Here is an 18,661-nt window from a genome sequence, read left to right on the forward strand (position 1 = left end):
GACTTTCTTCTAAAGTAACTCAGGATTATTATACCTTTCCAAGTCAATCGGTTTCCATTCATAACAGCCCAATCTCTCTATACACATTTACTGCCACTTTTGGAGTCTAAACTATTTCTCCAATAAAGTAATTGCTTTTCCTTCTATCTTTCCCAACTATTATCATGGTTCCCAATTACGTGCACTCAGAAGAGAAAGATAACATAATAACTGCTTCTTTTATTTAACTGATACTTTATTTCATAAAGACATTTTACATAGCAAAAACATTTTTAAATGGCTGTATATTAACTTTTAATTATTATAAATTCTTCCATCATGTTGTATAATGAAAAGATCACTGACTTAGAAATAAAAAGACATGGATTGTAGTCTAAGGTCTGCCACAAATGTAGTATATAACCTCGGACAAATTTACCAAACTTCTCTAATCTCAGTTTCCTCAAAATGGAGTTAATATCACCTAATGAGATGCTAGATAAAGTGATATGAAAAGAATAAAGTCCTATGTAAATATGAGGTACATTATTATTTTATCTGACAATGATTCTTCATGTTCTTTTGGAAATTTCAAAGGGAGATCCTGAAGGGAGCTAGGAAAAAACTGGTCACTTATCTCTGTCATCCTTCCTATTCATAATATCATTGCATGTAATTCTGAAATCAGCTAAATAATCCCAGTTCTTTTTATTACAGGTCTGATTTTTCACTTTGTTTAAGCCATTCTACTTTTTTTTTTAAGGCAATTGGGGTTAAGTGACTTGCCCAGGGTCACACAACTAGTAAGTGTTAAGTGTTTGGTCTTAGGCCAGATTGGAACTCAGATCCTCCTGACTTCAGGGCTGGTGCTCTATCTACTGCACCACCTAGCTGCCCCCCATTCCACTTCTTTACCCCAATTTGAAGCCTACTGCAAACAGGAAATTGTTCATAAGTAATTACGAAGTATAATAAAGGTAAGAAGAAAGAAACTTGAGTGTGTTAAATATTTCAAAGATACATAGTTCTACTATTTCAAAGATACATAGTATCTTCTACTATGTATCTTTGAAATTGTCATAAAGGAAGTAGAACGGAAAATGATCACACTAGATCAGATTATGGTTATTTTGCAATTACTGTATAGCCTATTGCTAACTTTTGGTTTATCAAGTATTTAAATGTTTATCAATAAAGTAAGCAAAGAATCAGTAGAGTCAAAATAATTTCAAGATAGCTCATCTGAACTAGTTTATAGCTGTAGTAAAAGAAAAATATATTTAAGTAACTGCTTAATATGCCCTTAACAATATAGAAATACAAATCCTATCTGTAATTATTTTCCTAAAGATTGGTTCATATACTGTGATTCATACAAGATTAGGAAAAGAATCTTCCAATAAAAAAAATTTTAAACCCTAAAAGAAAAAAAAAGATAAACTGCTTACCACATTTGAAGTATTCTTTTGTTTCAGTAGGTTAACTGGTTCAAAAACACAGACAATGTTTCCATATGATGCTGCGATCTTTAAGGAGAAAAATAAAAAAAATTAATATTTAACATGACAAAAATGTTAATTACATTTTTATGAAGATCGCTAAAATTTTTGCAGCTTTCTTCTCTACAACGTTCTAGCAGAAAAAAACCCTACATTTTCTTAGAATTAAAAATAACATATACAAAAAGAACAATATTGTATGAAGATCAACTGAATAACTTAGCTATTCTCAGCCATACAATGATCCAAGACAGTTCTAAAGGACTTATGATGAAAGGTGCAGTCCATCTCCAGAGAAAGAACTGGTGGCATCAGAATGCACACAGAAGCATACTTTTTCTTTATTTTTTTTTGTCCATGTTTTCTTTCACACATGACTTACATGGAAATGTTCTGTATGACCACACATGTATAACCTATGTCAAATTGCTCGCCTTCTCAATGGAGAGGAGAAGGGAGTGAAGAAGGGAGAGAATTTAGAACTCAAAATTTAGAACAGAAAAAAAAGAATGTTAAATTCTTTTTACATGCAATTAAGGAAAATAAAATATTAAATTTTTAAAAGAATTAAGAATAACATTTTCATAATTAAAATTGCTTCCAGATCACAATATCTGCACCATTCAAGCATCCCTTCCTGATTCTACATTATGCAGAATTGTGGAAAGACCATTAGATAAAGAATCAGACAACCAGGACTCAATTCCTGGCTCTTCTGCTTACTATTTGTGGCACCTTGCGCAAAAATCCCTTAATGTCTCTGAGAAGTTTCTGCATTTGTAAAATGAAGTAACTGAATTAACTAATCTCTAACCTTTCTTCTATTTCTATATCCCAGATCAGATACTAATGTCATTATTACTGAAATATGGTATTTAGAGCACAGTTCATAATTCTATTAATTTATTATTCTCCCAAATAAATTTATTTTGAGCCAGGTCGAATGCATAAATCAAAGCTCATACTTGGGATGGCATTTTTTTCTTTTTCTTTTTTTTTTTGGTTAAGCAATGGGGTTAAGTGACTTGTTCAGAGTCACACAGCTAGTGAGTGTTATGTGTCTGAGGCTGAATTTGAACTCAGGTCCTCCTGAATCCAGGGCCTGTGCTCTATCCACTGCACCATCTAGCTGCCCTGGGATGGGATTTTTTTCAACCACCCCTCAAATATTTCCTTCTTTTAAAATAGTATGTGGCAGTCCCAGAGTTCACAGACTATGAACTTTATAGTCTTATCCTGTTCATTTTACAGAAGAAGGAAACTAAAGGCCAATGAGAAGGGACTCTAAAGTTAACACAGCTAGTTATCCAGGGCTAGATTCTAGTGCCTTCATTCCCTCAATATAAGAAGAAACTGCCTTGACAAACTGCTTCAGCCCAAATTTAAAATTCCCTAAATTAAGCAAACCTCTAGCTTCCATGATGACGAACCTATTCTGAGAGTCTCCAAATCCCAAAAAATTACTCACACTAAACTGTCATGCCCCTATCTAATTCTTTGACCTCTTAAAACCTTCTAAAATTTTAAATCTATAAAAGAAACAGGAGAAATTTTGAAATTACACAAAATGTGTTTATCTTTCATTTGTAGCAATGTATACTCAATATGCCTTTTCCTACTTTCACTTGGTTCTATAAAGTAAATTCTCCGAAACTGGAATTTTAGTGTCTTCCTTCAATTCCTAATTTGTTCTTCATAAATAAACAAGTACATTAAACTAAGTATCACCTGAGTTGGATTTTACTTATAGAGTAAAAAATGTTCAAAACAGAAGTTAATGCACATAATTCATGTTATGCAAGTCAGTGTGGCCTAAAACTGCCAAACAGAATTTGGTCAAAGTTGCAAAACTCTAAAAAAAAATAAGCAAAATGAAAAATGTGGTTTAATATAGAAATCTGTATTTCCTCAATATATATATATATCATGGAATATTTGCTTAAATCACAAGTTTCCTGAATCAATGTAACAATAAATTCTAAGTGAATAATTCATTCCATTCTTACCAACGCAACCAAGTCACAATCTACCTTATGACTTCTATTTCATTCACAACCGAGTCATATGACTTCTATTTCTTTTTTCCACAAAGACCTTTTGCTAGTTAAGCAAGGTACATTTAATTTCAGACTGTAGGTCAGATCTAAAATAGCTACAATGTAACAATCTCCTTCCCACTCCCAAACTGGAAAAACTTAAACTACAGACAGGGCAACATATTATATCTGTTGTACATGGACAATCAAACACAACCAGAAGTTTGGGCAAATTATCAGATTTTTGCAGGGACAGCTGCAAACAGTCTACCAACAAATGAAGGTACAGTAATTTGCTTCAATAGTATGACTGTCCAATTGATGAATTCATTGAATTTTAAGCATAGGTTCAAACTAGCAGAATTTGCAAATAAGAAAATTTAAGGTTAATATTAGTAAAACCTTCCTAATGATTAGAGCAATCTATAAGTGAAAAATGGCTGACACTAACTGCATTGTGTGACCCTGGACAAGTCACTAAATCTCTATATCTATATCTCAGGGCATTTACCTACTAAGTAATAAATAAATGGATTATCTCCCTCTACAGATGAGAGTTCCTCTACCTCAGGCTGGCAAAATCTCAGATCATTCTGGTATTCAGAATGTAGGAACGTATAGTATGAATTTTCCAGTAAGAATGTATAGCATGAATTAGAAAAAGAACCTGGGGCAGCTAGGTGGTGCAATGGATAAAGCACCTGACCTGAAGTCAGAAGGACCTGAGTTCAAATCTGGCCTCAGACCAAACACTTGACACTTACTAGCTGTGTGACCCTGGGCAAGTCACTTAACCCCAACTGCCTTAAAAAAAAAGAAAAAAAGAAGAACCTGGTAGGAACACTGTGGTAGGTAGTATTACATATTCCTCCATCGGTGGCCAAAACCAGAACTGAAGGAGGGACATAGTACCTAGACCAAGGGTAACCCGCGGCCTTGGGGCCACATGTAGCCTTCTAGGTCCTTGGGTGCAGTCCAAGTTTTACAGAACAAATCCTTCTAGTAAGGGGATTTGTTCTGTGAAGTTTGGATTCAGTCAAAGGGCTGCACCTGAGGACGTAGAGGGCCACATGTCTTAGACTCTTAACTTCATGATTCAATATGAGATCTTTTTATGTGAATTTTGGTGTAAGCAAAATAATAACGGGAATAATTTAAGTCATTTTAAAAGGGGCTCTACATTCAGGGAATATTTATCCAACATTAACAGAAGGGGCCCTCAACAGAGAGACTTCTCCCTTAAAGTACCTCCCTTATGCTGATTCCATACCTTTGCCAAACAACCTTCATTTGGTTTCATTTGGTCTTCACTGGTTTCCCAATTGACTGTCCTATTAATGAGATATCTCTCTTTGTAAATTAACTTTTTGACATAAACTAGTTCTAGGTGAGTATTGGATGTGCAGGCCAATTTTCCTAGGGCTTGATTATCCTTAACAACATTGTCTAACTAAATACATTAAGGTCATGGAGTAGCTAGGTGGTGCCATTGATGAAATCAGGAAAACTCATCTTCATGAGTTCAAATTTGGCCTTAGACACTTACTAGCTACTTAACCGTGGGCAAGTCATTTGACCCTGTCTGCCTCAGTGCCTCATCTGTAAAATTAGCTGGAAAAGGAAATGGCAAACCGTATCTCTGCCAAGAAAACCCCAAATGAGGTCATGAAGAGTCAGACACTACTGAAAAAAAGGGCAAAAAACAAATATGTAAGGGTCATAGGATCATACATTTAAAAGTAAAAGAGACGTTAGAGACTATCTAATGCAACTCCCCGATTTTTTAGATGAAACAGTAATTCCAGTCCAAAAAGATTAAGTGATTTACCTAAGGTCACAAAGATAATGAATTTCAAAGGCAGGGTTTAAGCCAAGGATTTCTAACTCCAAAACCAGTGATTTTTCCACAGTACTACATCAGAGTTGAAAAAGATGTCCAGAGTGTAAATCTGGGTAACTGAGAATATAGTACAATAGCAAACATTCATACAGGGCCTTTCAGTTTTCAAAGCACTTTCTTCATAACATCCCTATGTAGCATTATCATCTATATTTTACATATGTGGAAACTGAGCCTCAGAGAGATTGTGTCTTGCTCCAAGTCACATGACAAGTAAGTCTACATCCAGTGCTTTTTCTGCTTATCATCCTGCCCCTCTAGAAAACCTAACAAGCGAAATTCAGAAAACAAAACCAGAACAAATTATCAGAGTATATGGAGTTAAGAATAATTTTGAGGTCTTTCCTGACCAAATTACTGACCTTGCTCAACCTATGACTATGCAATAGACTGAGAGGTTAGGCATTAAGGGTAAGGACTAGGACGATGGCAACAAACAGTAATGGTTATAAGAAATATTTTCAATGAAAGATAGGCATGCTCCAAATTGACTAAACCGTGACCAAAGAGTTAAAGCAGAAAAGGGAACTCAGAGATTCATCTAGTTTAACCCCCTTTACCCTAAAAAAAGAGGAAGTTGAGGTTTAGAGACATCAAGTGACCTATCTAGGGACAAGAGATAGTGAAAATACTGGCATTTGAACCCCAAGTTTCCGAAACCAAACTCAGAATTATTTCCATAGCAACACAAAAATATGGAATAAGAGGATAATAAAAGACAACTGAGATTATGAATCAAGGTGACTAAGGTGGTATAATTGACCAAAATGGGTAATTCATAAGGGAGAACCCTGAATTTTATTTAAAAATAATTCTCAAACATCAACTACTTATAAAAAGGTAGGTTATAAAGGGCATATGTAAAAGAGAAGAAACAATGTTTCAATGGGATCTACATAGTCAAATTCAATTAAAAACCAAGAATCTTCTTCATCCCTAACCCCAAACACAGAGGTGCTCTTTAGAAATGGAAGCATCAGCATTTTAAATGAAATGACCAGAAGATATTGTTTCTCTATTGTATACAGTCTATCACTAGACCAGCAGCAAAGTAACTCAGAACTCAGTAGAGACAGTTCTTAATTTATGTAAATTCACATTATGCAATTACTTCATGTAAGAATCCTGAAAGAAATCTGCATTCCAAAAAAATCCACCTATGTTAACTTTATAGTGCTGTGCTCTCTCTGCTCCTGCCCTCCTACTCTCCATCCCTCACCAAAAAAACCCAACCCCCCCAAAAAAACGAACCTTCAAGTGAAAACAGAAGAACAGATAGGCAAAACCATCTCCACACCTTGAGACCTCAGGTGCCAAGAGAGGAGACCTTTGCTGTCCTGTCCCACATGTCTGTCTTCTGTCCTTCTGTGATGAGGTATTTCATTTCCATGACTGTTCTCTTGTCCTCTACTGTCTGCGTCCCTGTCTGGCTGGCATATGTCTGTTCCCTCCCCTCATCTTTCCTCCAGGTCAGGCCAGGCCCCTATGTGGCTGGTCCTGCTCTTGCTTCTCTGTCCTAAGCCCCCACTTTCCTTGAATACTGTACAGGCTGCAGCCCTCCCTCCAGTGGGTGTACGGCCAGCATCCTACCTCCTTTTCTCATTCCTTCCCCTACATCTATGGCAAATCTGAATTAGGTAAAAAAATCACTTTATGAAAAGGTCCACTGGATTGTAAGGTTCCTGAAGTCAGAGATGGTTTGCTGAATTGTTAAACGGAATTATTTTTAGTTAGATATTATCATTAATGGGGTAAGCGGTGGGGTCTAGAGAACACTTCTGAATCATCAGTTAATTAACCTAATCCAGATTAAAAAGCACTTTTGTGCTTAATCCTCCTTAATCTTAGTACCATAATAAAATATTATCTCTAATTTATCTCATTTATATGTAGTTGTTCCCATGTTTTCTCCCCTTCCTCCCCTTAAACTGTGAACTCCTTAAGAGTAGGGACAGTGTTTTGAATTTCTTTGCTTCCTTGGCACTTAGCACTGTGCTGGGCAAATAATGGGAGGATAATAAATGTTTTCTGGTGTTACATTCCTCAATTCAAATTCACAGAATTTGTACCAGTAAACAGGATAGGTATCTAGGTGGCTCTTTTAACTTTGTTCCAGCCTGACATAAACATAAAATTTTTAGAATATGTACTTCACTTGTATTTCAATACACATCCAAAGTTATACAGAGATAAAGGTTGTCTACCCTCTAGAAGTGACAAAGATAGCCTCTGCCAAAATTATACTTTTGCCCTGTGGCTCAGTGTAAAGAATCAATGAAAAAACAATGATTAAGCATTTGCTCAGGATCTTTCCAGAGGTTCATCACCCACTTCACCCCATAATCTCCTGAGTTCCTCTGGCAATCTCCCAAGCAAAAGAAGATACCTATCTCTGGTCCTGCTGTCTCTGGAACACCTACTGGAAATAATGAGCTTTTCTCCCTTCCACTATTACCCCATATGTCTTTCTCCTGTTTCTCTCCCTATCCCAGTAATAATTACAAACATATAGGAAGAGAAAACTGTCCCCTGCCCCCTCCTCAAGTTCTCAGTCCTATGCCCCTCAACTCAACCTCCATATCTGTCCCAGTACAACCTTGCCTATCTCTTCCATTCCAGTTCCATAGTAAACAAACTCCCCTTTATCAAACTCCTTCTTTCTCTCATATACTTTTTTCACCTGTTAGAACTCAGAGACCTGGCTTTCCCCGGATCCTCTTTTATATGACAGGTCATACTATTCCACAAATGGGAATCGGAATACTCTTACTCTCTACTCTCTCTTCAGATTCCCCCTTTGTTTCTTTCTCTTGATAACCTTTCCTCTCCTGAAGTCCACAAATTAAAATTTTCCACCCAATCAAAATGGTGAGACTAATCAAAGTCATTCTACCTCCTCTCTCAAGTTCAGCACCTGGTTTGCCCTCTTGATCTTCTCTCAAACTCTTTCCTGACTTATACTAGGGTACTTTAATAAAATCTAATAGTCTACCTGCCCATAACTTCTGAGCATTCCACCTTTCCCTATGCTTCATGTTTTCCAAACCTGTTCTATTGCCTGATCAAAATTTCCACTCCCTCTACCCCACAGCATTTTCTCAGGCCGTTACCCATGCATGCTCCTACTTCATTTACCTCTCTTTGCAACTTCAACCAAGAGTTAGCTATATCAACCCTACACTGTTCTCTGCTCTTGAATTCCTCTCCCCCTCTCCCATCTTCTCTTTCCACACCTCATCCCTGAATTTCTCCCAGTGCCTTTCTTGCACCTCTTCTACTCCTACTTGGAAACTGTTGAATAGAAGGTGGAGATCCCACAACAAGTTGACTAGGTACCAGATTTATTAAAAGTTGATGTTATCCAACCACAACTGGACCTTTACTGTGGTAAGGCAGTTTTTTTTTATTTCTTCCTAACTGATTCCCCTTATCATTCCCACAAAAGTGATTCCAAGTATCTTTCCTGTTAAAGCCCTTTCTTTACACTTCCTCCCCTCTCAGCTGGGACTCTTACTTCTTACTTTACCACCCCCCCAAAAAAGGCATAAAATATAAGCTTCCTGTACACCTCAAAATTCCTTGATATCACCTCCTACTCTCTTTATTTTCTCTAGTCTGTCAGAGAGGTGGCCTTTCTCCTTGCAAAGGTCAACCCCTCTACATGAACACTTGATCCCACTCATCCCATCTTCTTCATAAGGTTGTATTTTCAAATCATGCCCCAAACTCTACATATCAACTGCATTCAAACTTTTCCAAGTGTCCCCCATCCTTAAAAAACATTCACTAGTAGACCCTACTATTCTCTTAAGCTATTGTTCAATATTTATCCTCCTTTCTCAGCCAAATTCCTTTAAAAATCTATCTATAAGACTTAAAAACTCTGATCAATGAAGATTGAACAGAACAGAATGAACAGAAGTGATGGACGAAGAATGCAGAGACATATTTCAAGGACACAGCTAATGCAAAAGTTTGTTTTGCCTGACTGTACATATTTGTTATAAAGGTTTTTATTCCCCCCCCCAATAAGAGGGAGAAAATGGATTTCTGTTAAAAGAAAAAAGATTAAACTTTCAAAAAAAAAAAAAGGAAATGTAAGCTTCTTTAGGGCCAACATTAATTTTTTTGTATGGATATCCCTAGGACCTAGCATTGTGCCTTCCACCTAGTAGGTGCTTAATAAATGCCAATCAAATTAGCTTAATTTTTATGAAATAGTTAATAAACTTCTTGGAATGAAAAAAAAATTAAGTTATATGCACTGAATTTTTCCATTTCCTCTCCTTTTACTACTCTCTTCAACTTTTTCTAATCTGACTTTAGCCTTCATAACTCTACTGAAACTGCTTTCTCCAAGTTTACCAATAATTTCTTAATTGCCAATTTCCTCAATCCTGCTCCTTCTTGATCTATCTACTGCATTTGACACTGTGGACCACCTTTTGTCTCTGGATTTTCATGACAATACTTACTCCTGGCTCATCCCCTACCTGTCTGACCACTCCTTTTCAGTCTCTTTCCTGGCTCTTCTATTACATCAAATCCCCTAACTGTGGGCATTCCCCAGTGTGCTGTTCTGGCACTCTTTTCTTCTGTATATGAAGGATTCTTAATATTTGTCTCTATTACAGACCATTCCGGTAGTCTGGTGAAGTCTCTGGGCCCTTTCCCCCAATAATGTTTTCAAATACATAAAATAAAAAGCAGAGGATTATGAAGGAAATCAATCACATTGAAAAAGTTATCAAAATACCTTTAAAACAAGCACAGGCTCCGAGTTAAGAATTCCTACTCTAATGCTCTCAATAACTTTATCAGATCCCATGCACTTAATTATCATCTCTATGCAGGTAGCTCCTAGATTTATATATCCAGCCCAAATAATACCTCTGAGCTTCAGTCCCACATCACCAATTGCCTGTTGGACATTTCAAACTAGATGTCCTGGAGAATATTAAACTAAATATGTCTAAATTTCCTCCCCAAACCTTCCCCTTTTCCCCCTTCTTCTTGAAAGCTACCACCATCTTTCCAATACCCCACATTTGTAATCTCAACTCCTCACTCTCCAACATTCAACATATCCAATCAGTTGCCAGATCAAACTGTTTTTACCTCCATAACTTCTTGTCTCAGACCATTCTGCTCTACTCAGAAAGCTATCACTTTAGTTTAGGTCCTTATCTCACATTGCAATGATCTATCTCCTTGGCTCAAATCTCTCACTATCCAAATAATCCTAAATCCTGCTACCAAAGTATTATTCCATATTCATAGATCTGAACATGTGATCCCTTATTCAATCAACTCCAAGGGTTTCCTATGGTCTCTAGGATAAAAAATAAATTCCTCTGATTTATTTTTGATATCCTTTACAACCCAGCCCCAGCCTTTCCAGCCTCATTGCATTCTGTGATCTGGTCAAATTGGTCTTTTCTCTGTTTCTTTTACATGGCATTCTATTTCACCTCTTCATACCTTTGTACTGACCATCCCCATTCCCCATGACTGGACTGCACTCCCTTCTTACTTCTGCGTCAAAAAGTCTCTTCTCCTTAAAGACACAACTTAAGCACTATCTTCTGTATGTCTTTCCTGATTCCCTCAACTCCTGGTGTCCTCCTTCCCAAACTATTTTGTATTTAACTACTATATATTTATGTTTATTAACTTTATGTTAATTCTTTATTTTTTTTATATGTACATATTTGTCTCCATTAGAACGTAAACTCCCTGAAAGTAGGGGTTATTTCATTCTTTGTACTTGTATCCACAGCAATTGAGTATTGGGCATTTCAAACTGGATACATCAAAAACATCTTAAACCCAACATATCCAAAACTAAATTAATTATCTTCACCCCTAAATCCTTTCCTCTTCCACACTTCCCTATTTCTGTTGAAGTCCTCCTGGATTTCAACATTTGTAACCTTGGCACGATCCTGAGTTCCTCATTCTCCCTCACCCCACATATCTAAGTAGCTGCCAAATCTTGTTCTACCTTCATAACATCTCTCACATCTGACCCCTTCTCTCCACTCACATAGCTACCACCTTAGTTCAGACCACCATCACCTCTCACATAGATTATCACAATAGCCTTTTAATTGATTTCCATGACTCAAGACTCTCACCACTCTGGTCCATCCTACAAATGCTACCAAAGTCATCTTGCTTAAGTGCCAATATGACTATGTGATTCCCAAACTCAGCTAATTCCAGCAGCTTCCTACTGCCTCTAGGATAAAAAATACACTCCACTGATTAGCTTTTAAGACTAGAAGGCCTAAAATTTAAGAATATTTTGAAAGAACAAACTGCCAATTGATAGTATATTTTTTTATACATGAGACAAAGAAAATAGAGACAGTAGGAAGAAAAATTTCTATTTCAAGGTAAAATTATGACATTTTGTATCAACTGACATATCGGGTCCTTCCAGCTTTAAAGTCCTCTATCAGCCCACAACCTACTATTCCAGCTTTGATGAATGTTACTCCCCTCTCATACTCTAAGATCTGGCAAAATTAACCTTGTCTCTGTTACTTACCACACCCCATCTCCCTGCTTTGTGCTTCTGCACTGTCTACTCCCAATTCTTGGAATGTATGCTTCCTTAACTCCACTTCAGAGTCCTTCTCATCCTTTACAATGTAGCTAAAGCACCGTTTTCTATATGAAACCCTTCCTGATTCCCATAACTGCTATTGCCCTCTCTCCCAAACTACTTGGGATTTAACTATTTTGTACATTTGTATTTACCAATTTTTTACTTCGTATACTTAATATTTTACTACGTATACTTAGTATCTCCTCCATTAGAATATAAGCTCAGTGTAGACTAATGATTGTTTCACTATTTGCAGCTGTATCTCCAGAGCCTAGCACAGTAGCTGACACAGCAGATGTTTTACAGATACCTGACTGATTGGTTGACGGGCCTGTGATTCCTTTGGTATAGAAAACCTACCAGGTGAATTAATTCCTTCTATCAATGCAGGTAAAATACCATCTCTACAACTAAGAATCTTAAGAGTTATCTACACAACTTCGAAACAAAGTGACTTGCTTGGGGTCAAAACAGCCAATTATTTATCAGAGGCAGGACTTGATGCTAAACCACACTAACTTCATGCATTCATGAAGCCATTGCTTCTCTGCACACTTCACCATGCTGCCTCTCATGCTTTTTTAGTAAAGGACTAAAGACTGATTTCTTATTTCTCCTTCCATTAAAATGCATTTTTATAAAATTATTTATCCTAGACCTCCTCAGTGGATACTCAGACATAAACTCTTGTTTCTCTTTACAACATAAAGTATTACTTCTCTATACAACTCAGAGAGGGTAACCATAACACAATGACAGCTGAATAGGTCAATCATAAAGCTGAATTTCTAAGCCATTCAAATTAATTCCAATCAGGCAAATAAATTTTCATGCACAATAGATTTGCATGTAAAGTAAGGCAACAAATCAATCAGATACACACACTTCTGAAGCTACTAAGTTACAAAACATACAAATAATAAATTCAAATTTTTTATATCTTTTATACATACCTTGCCTTGTTGCACTGAACAATCAACGCATCCTACTTGAATGTTCCCATGCTTAGCTCCAGGGATTATCTGTAACCTTTCAAAATTACTTCCCAGTATTACAACATCACATCCAGATGCGTAAGCCTTTAAAAAACAAAACACAAGCACAAAAAAGAACCTTAATAAGTCACGTATACTTCAAATTACTAATCAAAAGAGAATTGAAAATTAAAACCACTGTTAGGTTTCCCCTCATGCTCAGCAAATTGGCAAAGATGAGAAAAGTCAGGAATAGTCAGTGTTGGATGGGCTATGGAAAGCACGTTAAAACATTGTTGATGAAGCTGTGAACTGATCCAACCATTCTGGAAAGCAATTTAGAGTTATGATGAGCAAAATGATTAAGATATCCATATCTTTTGACCCAGAGATCCCATTGTTAAGTATATATCCCAAGAAGGTCAATGATTTAAAAAAAAAAAGGCCCATACACACCAAAATATTTGTGGTAGTATTTTTTGTTTGAAGTTCCAGCAAAAAACTGGAAACTGGGTAATGGCAAAATAAATAGTGGTTCATAAATGTAAAAGAATGTAACTATGCTTTAAGAAATGATGAGTGTTATGAATACAGAGAAACATGGTAAAATGTACATAAAATGATGAAAAGCAAAGATGGCAGAACTAGGAAAACAGTAAACAAAATGTCTAAAGAATGTAAATGTAAAGAACAACAACAAACTGAAACAGAATTCTGTGAAATTATAAAGATCATGCTTAGGCCACAAAGAAGAGATAGAAAAATGGACCTCCCTTTCTTCTTGGAAGATGTGGGAGAGCTATGGGTATGGAGCACTGTAAAAAAAATGAATAGGTGCAGCTAAGTGGCTCAGTAGATAGAGCATCGGTCCTGGATTCAGGAGTACCTGAGTTCAAATCCAGCCTCAGACACATAAAACACTTACTAGCTGTGTGACCCTGGGCAAGTCACTTAACCCCACTGCCTAGCCAAAAAAAAAAAAAGAGTTGATTTGTTTTGTTGAACTTCATTCTATGCACAGGGGACACAGCCAATGGGAAAACAAAGAGATAGGAAATCTAGGTGTTACAAAAACAAAAGATAATAAAAGCCCATTAGAAATTTTAAAAACACTAACTGAAAAAAAAATGAGATAATTTGCCCATGGGACTAAGCCTGGAAACATTGATCTAAGTTCCTAGTGAAGTGAGACTTAAAAAACCCTTTACATAAATAGTATGTACTCCTCGGGCTTGATGAACTGAGTAAGTTACTGTTACTGAGTAAGTCACTACTACTGAGTAAGTTAAGGCAATTGACCAAGCACCTTTCTGCATGGAGATGAGAAGCCATATCTTTGTTGAATATCCTTCTCATCCTATTGTTACGTAAACTTATAAAAATAAAATGTTATATGTGGTCTACCTAACATATTTCTTCTAATCTCAAGCTTGAACCACTTAAACTGGCCCAAGCAATCTTGGGCCACAAATAGATGGGACCAATGTACAAGTAGGGGAGTTGGTCTGGTCTTAGTGAAAAAAAGGACTACCTCCTTAGCAATGGGAATAAAGGAGGAAGTGACGTCAAGGAGTTCTGAGATATACAGAAAGGCAAAAGAAAGAACTCAGGTGAACAGCCTATATTTTCTCATTGTAGACAAAGACTTCTATTGAAGTTTGGAACAACAGTTGTAGAAAAGGAGACAGATAATCAATTACGGAAAAAGTAGGGATTTGATCCTTTTAATGAGGTCCTTGTTGCGATTCGATAACAAATTTGTAGTGGACCCAATTAATCAGGTTGTGATTTCATCCAGCATCATTCAGTCATTTCCATTTCCATAATAGCTTCTTCCTCTACATTCATATAGCTACCACCCTAATCCAGGCCCTTATTACCTCTCACCTAGAATATTCCAATAGCTGTCTAATTGGTATCCTCACCTCAGCACTCTAAAGTCTAATTCATCCATTCTCCCGCAGATACTAAAGCTATTTTCCTAAAGCACAGATTTGACCATATCTCCCTCTCCCCATAGAGTACTCAACAAACTCCTTATTACATTGAAGATCAAACAAAACCTCTTCTAAATTTAAAGTTTTTCACAATCTGGACCCATCCTTCCTTGCCAAGATGATGTATTATTTCCTTTCATGCTCTCTACAATACAGCCAAAATGGCATTCTTGCTGTTCCTCCCAAATGACACTTGTCTCCAGTGCATGTATGACCTTATCACTATCCTACTCAAGAGACTCTAAGGGATCGTACTGCCTAGAATCACATATAAGCTCCTTTTTTTGGCATTTAAAGTCCTCCAAAACCTGGCTCTACCCTACCTTCCCAACCTTATCATACAACACTCCTTATTCTACATGATATTGCCTTTCCCACAAAAGTGATTCTGTGTCTATTTTGTTTTTTAAATACATCCTGTGTTTGTACATCTTCCCCCCTTCAGAATGTAAACTTCTTGAAGGCAGAGACTTTTGTCTTTGTACCCAGAACAGTGCCTAGAAACACAGTAAATGCTTAATAAATGGTTGATGAATGACTGCTTTTTAAAAGAAAATTTCCTTTCAATATTCACTAGTCAGATGTAAGTATGATGACAAAAATACCATATTATCAACCTTAATTTCATTTTATTGTATTTGATTTTTCATTTACCTTTGTCGTTTTGTTGAAATTCTTCTCTTGTGTATCATTACTCTAAATGTTTCCTGTAGTTTTTATTCAAGTTACCTTGAAGTGATTTTAAAAATTATTCTTCAATGGGACAAAAACAAAGCAGGTCTAGAGCTGAAGTAAAAGTTATCTGAAAACTACACTTACAAATTAGCACCTTCCTTTGTGGTTTAATTTAATCAATAAATAGAAATCATTTATTAAGGGTTTAGTATTCATGAGGCACAGTACTAAACACTGAGGCAAGAAGGTTCCTGCTCTCAAAAAGCATTTATTTTAATGCGGGAAACAACACTTAAAGAAACAAGTACATATAAGATATGAACAGAGCTCTAGTAGCTAGAAAAATGATGACAAGCCTCATGCATAAGGTGGGATTTGAAATGAGCCTGAAGGAAGCCATGAAAACTCAGAAGAGATAAAGGAGAGCATTCCAGGCAGGGAAGAAAGGCACAGAGACAGAAGATGGAGGGTCATGTGCTGGGAACAGCAAACAGGTCAATGTATCTAGATGGGAGGGTGAGCAGAGGGGTGTAAAGTCAAGTCAACAAGTATTTATACAGCATCACTACATGCTAGGCAGTGTTAAGCTATGGGAATACAATGAAAGGCAAAAATAGCTCCTGCCTTCAAGGAGCTCACAATATAATGGGAAAGACAACATGCAAACAAGATATATAAAGAATAAGTAGGATATAATCTCAGAAGCAAGAAATTAACATTAAGGAGGACAGGGAAAGGTTTCTTGCAGGAGGCAGAATTTTTGCTAAATCTTGAAAGAAACAAGGGAAGTGAGAGTTGGGGGATAGTCAGTGAATATGCACAGTCAGGAGATGGAATATCTTGTTCAAGAAACAACAGGAAGGCCAGAGGCACAGAGGCACAGAATCACAGAGTATTAGAAGACTGGAAAGGGAGGAAGAACCAGATTGTGAAGAGCTTTAAATGTCAAACAGAAGCCTTGGTATGTGATTCTCTGGAGGTAACAGGGAGCCACTGGAGTTTTCTGGGTAGAGGGGTGACATCATAAAGACCTATGCTTTGAGAAAATTACTTTGACCACCAATAACCCAAAATGATGGTAATATAGGACATACTAAAGATTACACCCATATCCTCTAGGATTGATACATCAACATTTCAAAAAATGTGTTACCTCATACATTTTCATAACACCAATTAACATGAAGTTTCCACATGAAAGAACAGAAAGAAAATTTTGTATAAAACCACAAAGTTCTATTACAAATAGAACTTACTTTTTTCATGTAGTTTTAAAGCCCCCTTGCTTGTCAGTATCTCCCCTCAACCTCCTTTTGTTCTCTTTTGTGTTTAAATGCTTCAATAACTGTTTTCTTTTTTTATATCACTATCACTTAGCTCCCCTTCCCCTAATCTCCTCCATTTCTTTTTAAAAAGCCCTTGTGACTAATAAGCAGGGCTAAACAAAACAAATCCACACATAGTGTTTAAAAATGCATTTCACAATAGCACAGGAGGTAAGTAGTAAGTTTCATTATTAGTCTTCTAAGGATTTGTGCTTGGTGGCTGCATTTATCAGAGAGGACTTAAGTCTTTCAAACTTATCTGTCTTTATCATGTTATTATACAAACTGTTCTCCTAATTCTTCTGCTCAGCATAAGTTCATATAAATCTTTCCATATTTCTCTAAATCCAACCTTTTCTTATTTCTCATTGCCAATAATATTCAACTGCATCTATACATTGTAATTTGTTCAGTAATTCCCCAGTTGATGGACACAAATTATTTTCCAGTTCTGTTACAACAAAAAGTACTGCTAAAAATATCTTATACATGTGAATTCTTCCTCCTTTTATCTTTGATCTCTTTGGAATATAAGTAGTGGTAATGATGGGTAACTTTGGTGACTTTGGGAGCTTTGACAACACAAATTTAACAATTAGTAAACAGCTACTGAAATAGTGATAACATCTTCTATAAGAAAAAAAGAACTACCCAAAAGGATAATATTTTGTCAAGCAGTATGCTGGAGTGAAAGATCAATTCAGAAGACCTGGATTCAAAGTCTACCTCTGACATTTGTGAGTTGTGTGACCTTGAGTAAAGTCACTTTTCTTCCCTGGCCTCGGCTACATAAAATAACAGGGATGGATGGCCTGTTTACCTATAAAACTTGTTTTTTCTAATATTTTGATAACTAAATTTCAATACAATTTGTTTCCTTGTAATGCTAAGTATTTTACAGATTTAAAAACATTATTCTGAAAAAGGGTCTACAGGCTTCAGATTGTCAAAGGAGTCCATCACACACACCCCCCCCAAACTCTTAAGTGGATAGGTGGATAGGTAATTAGAGAGAAAGGCAGACAAAGCTGCCATTTATCAGGTATATGAATCTACAAAGCTACTGAATATTTGGGAAAATCCTCTTTGTACACAATCAAAAATATTCATGTAATAATCATATACATTTAATAAACCTTTGTTCACTTTAAAATAAATTAATTAAACAACATCAAGATCTGCTGTTAGAACAAAAAAGACTTCAAAGAAGAATTAGGTACAGACACTCAAGGCTGATCCTCAGCTCCCATGAATTCAGGGTAACAATAACAATACATTACAAATGTGATAAGCTTTATTTTACCCAACAGAAAATGTAGACTTACATCTAAGCTGATAAAACAGTAAAAACACTACTACCCTCTCCACAAGACCTCTACCCTCAGCCAGAGAGACCCCCAGACTTACAGTAATACTTTGGGTTGAGATCAACCTTCCACCTGAAATTTTTTCTACTTAATCTAAAAAATGGCTGACCTACATGAAAACACTATTACTTGATTGATCCACTAAATTTTTCTTAAATGAAAGGTAGCTAGTAAATTTTATGTATATACAGATATGTAGTATACTAAGAATAAATATATAGGTTACATATTTCTAAAATAATACATGACAATATTTTGCATATTTCGCCTGTCCTATTGTACAGTGGTCAAAATAA

The 18,661-nt window shown here is 36.2% G+C and overlaps 1 protein-coding gene across 1 annotated transcript in view; it reads right to left on the reverse strand.

Moving 5' to 3' along the window:
* The window catches only part of DMXL1 (Dmx like 1), a 146,961-nt gene that overhangs the window by 120,633 nt on the left and 7,667 nt on the right, over nt 1–18,661 (reverse strand). The window contains 2 exon segments of the mRNA XM_020979016.2: nt 1,428–1,505; nt 12,981–13,106. Coding sequence (XP_020834675.1) covers nt 1,428–1,505; nt 12,981–13,106 — 204 coding nt within the window.

The sequence above is a fragment of the Phascolarctos cinereus genome, unplaced genomic scaffold, assembly GCF_003287225.1.
Source record: "Phascolarctos cinereus isolate Bilbo 61053 unplaced genomic scaffold, phaCin_HiC Scaffold_4;HRSCAF=312, whole genome shotgun sequence".
In the NCBI taxonomy this organism is placed as follows: domain Eukaryota; kingdom Metazoa; phylum Chordata; class Mammalia; order Diprotodontia; family Phascolarctidae; genus Phascolarctos; species Phascolarctos cinereus.